Genomic DNA, 2107 nt, shown 5'->3' on the forward strand with positions numbered 1-2107 from the left:
CTTTAAGATCCATCCCAGTGTTGTTTCCATTGCAACGTTATCTCTCTCGATCGATCTCTCTCTCTCTCTCTCTCTCTCTCTCTCTCTCTCTCTCTCTCTCTCTCTCTCTCTCTCTCCCTCCCCCCCCCATCAGATTTCTTAATTGTAAAGATAGAAAATACTAAAAAAATTTTTTAAAAGATGTCAGGATCTTTGTCAAAATTTGGTAAAGAAGATCCAAACCTTCTATTTTTTTTTAAAAACACTTTTCTTCTACCTGGTCATATGCCATGTTCTTTTCTCTTGCTTAAACCCTAAAATATTCTTGTATTCTTTCTTAACTTGCTGGTATGTCTTAGAGTTGGAATGGCCAGAGTATTAACCTCTTCCCATAAGTTTCCTTTTCTTCCCAGGTTACCTAGTGACCTGTTGTCAACTTCATCCATTCAAATCCCTCCCACAGAGTTCTTTCCTGTTGTTTTCTTAGGGGAGGAAATCCAGGATGACTTTGCCCATGAAGAATCAGACCACCACAGTAACTGAGTTCATTCTGCTCGGTTTTCCCATCAGCAGAGAAATGGAACTGCTGTTCTTTGTGCTCCTTCTGCCCACATACTTGCTGACACTCCTGGGGAACATCTTCATCATCTGCATTGTTATATCCTACTCACGCCTCTACACACCTATGTACTTCTTCCTCTGCAATCTCTCCATCTTGGACATCCTCTTCACCTCTGTCATTTCTCCAAAGGTTCTGGCCAATTTGGTCACTGGGGATAAAACTATCTCTTTTGCTGAGTGTATCACCCAGTGCTATTTCTACTTCTTCCTGGGGACAGTGGAGTTTCTTCTACTGACCTGCATGTCCTATGACCGATATGCTGCCATTTGTAATCCACTGAGGTATAGCACCATCATGAGTCCTTCTTTGTGTATTGGACTGGTTCTTTTTTCATGGGTGGGTGGTTTCTTGTCTGTTCTTTTCCCCACCATACTCATTTCAAGGTTACCCTTCTGTGGCTCCAATATTATTAACCACTTTTTCTGTGACAGTGGGCCTCTATTGGCCCTTGCCTGCACAGACACGACATCTATTGAGCTGATGGATTTTCTGTTGTCATCCACTGTCATCCTCATCTCCTTAATTCTCATTGGTTACTCCTATACCTACATAATCATGACCATTTTACGCATCCCATCAGCCAGTGGGAGGAAAAAGGCATTTAATACCTGTACATCTCACTTGACCATTGTTGGGATTGCTGGTGGCATCACAGTCTTTATCTATGTAACTCCCTCCCAGAAAGAAACTTTGGAGATCAACAAAATACCCTCAGTATTGAGCAGTGTGGTGGCACCTTTCCTCAACCCTTTCATTTATACCCTACGCAATGACACTGTATGTGGGATAATCAGAGAAATTTGGCTTGGTATCAGAGCTTCATTAGTCAAGAAAAGATGGTAACTCCTAAGAATGCTGTCCCATAAAGGTCACTGACAAAAGAGAGCTGTGGCCTCTCTCTTTCTACCTTAATAAAGACCATTTTCTAATCCCGTGAAAATGAATGTAAGGTACCTAGAAGTCCAGGATTGGTAGACACTTTGCTTTTGGCAGGATTGTGCCACTGGATGACCCCTATGAAGAGGTTGTGTAGTCTATCTAGGTCACACTCTGATCTGCTCCTGTCAGAGGCTATGTTTAAGCTGGCTCTCCAGTCAATGAACAACATCTTTTTAAAAAGGTACCATCTTTCTAATTGCATAAAATTATCTAATCTAACCACTTTAACCAGGAAAACTGAGGCCCATAGAGCTTAAGGGATTTGATAAAAGTCACACAGAGATGAGATTTCAATTCAGATCCTCTTTCTTTAGAACTAGTCTTCTTTTCATTGTAACATAACTTCTCATTAGCTCCTCTCTTCCATTGAGCCCTTTATAACAAAGAAAAACAAGCAAAAAAACAGACACATAGATCTTACTTGCAGTTAATAGCTTTGTTACTTGATCTCATCATACATCTGATAGAGTTAAGGCTTTGTCTAATATGGCACCGGAGAACTGTGGTCTTAGAAGCCCTGAGGATAAGTTGAGGCTCAAAAGTTTATAAACTTCTCTCTAAACCTTA

General features: G+C 40.9%; 1 protein-coding gene across 1 annotated transcript; it reads left to right on the plus strand.

The window, feature by feature from the left end:
- Nucleotides 1-481: 481 nt before the first annotated feature.
- On the plus strand, nt 482-1444 carry LOC141520117 (olfactory receptor 6J1-like). The gene has a single exon (XM_074231954.1). It carries the CDS (start codon nt 482-484, stop codon nt 1442-1444), a length of 963 nt encoding a protein of 320 aa, XP_074088055.1.
- The last annotated feature ends 663 nt before the right edge of the window (nt 1445-2107 follow it).

The sequence above is a fragment of the Macrotis lagotis genome, chromosome 4 (assembly GCF_037893015.1).
Source record: "Macrotis lagotis isolate mMagLag1 chromosome 4, bilby.v1.9.chrom.fasta, whole genome shotgun sequence".
Classification (NCBI taxonomy): Eukaryota; Metazoa; Chordata; class Mammalia; order Peramelemorphia; family Peramelidae; genus Macrotis; species Macrotis lagotis.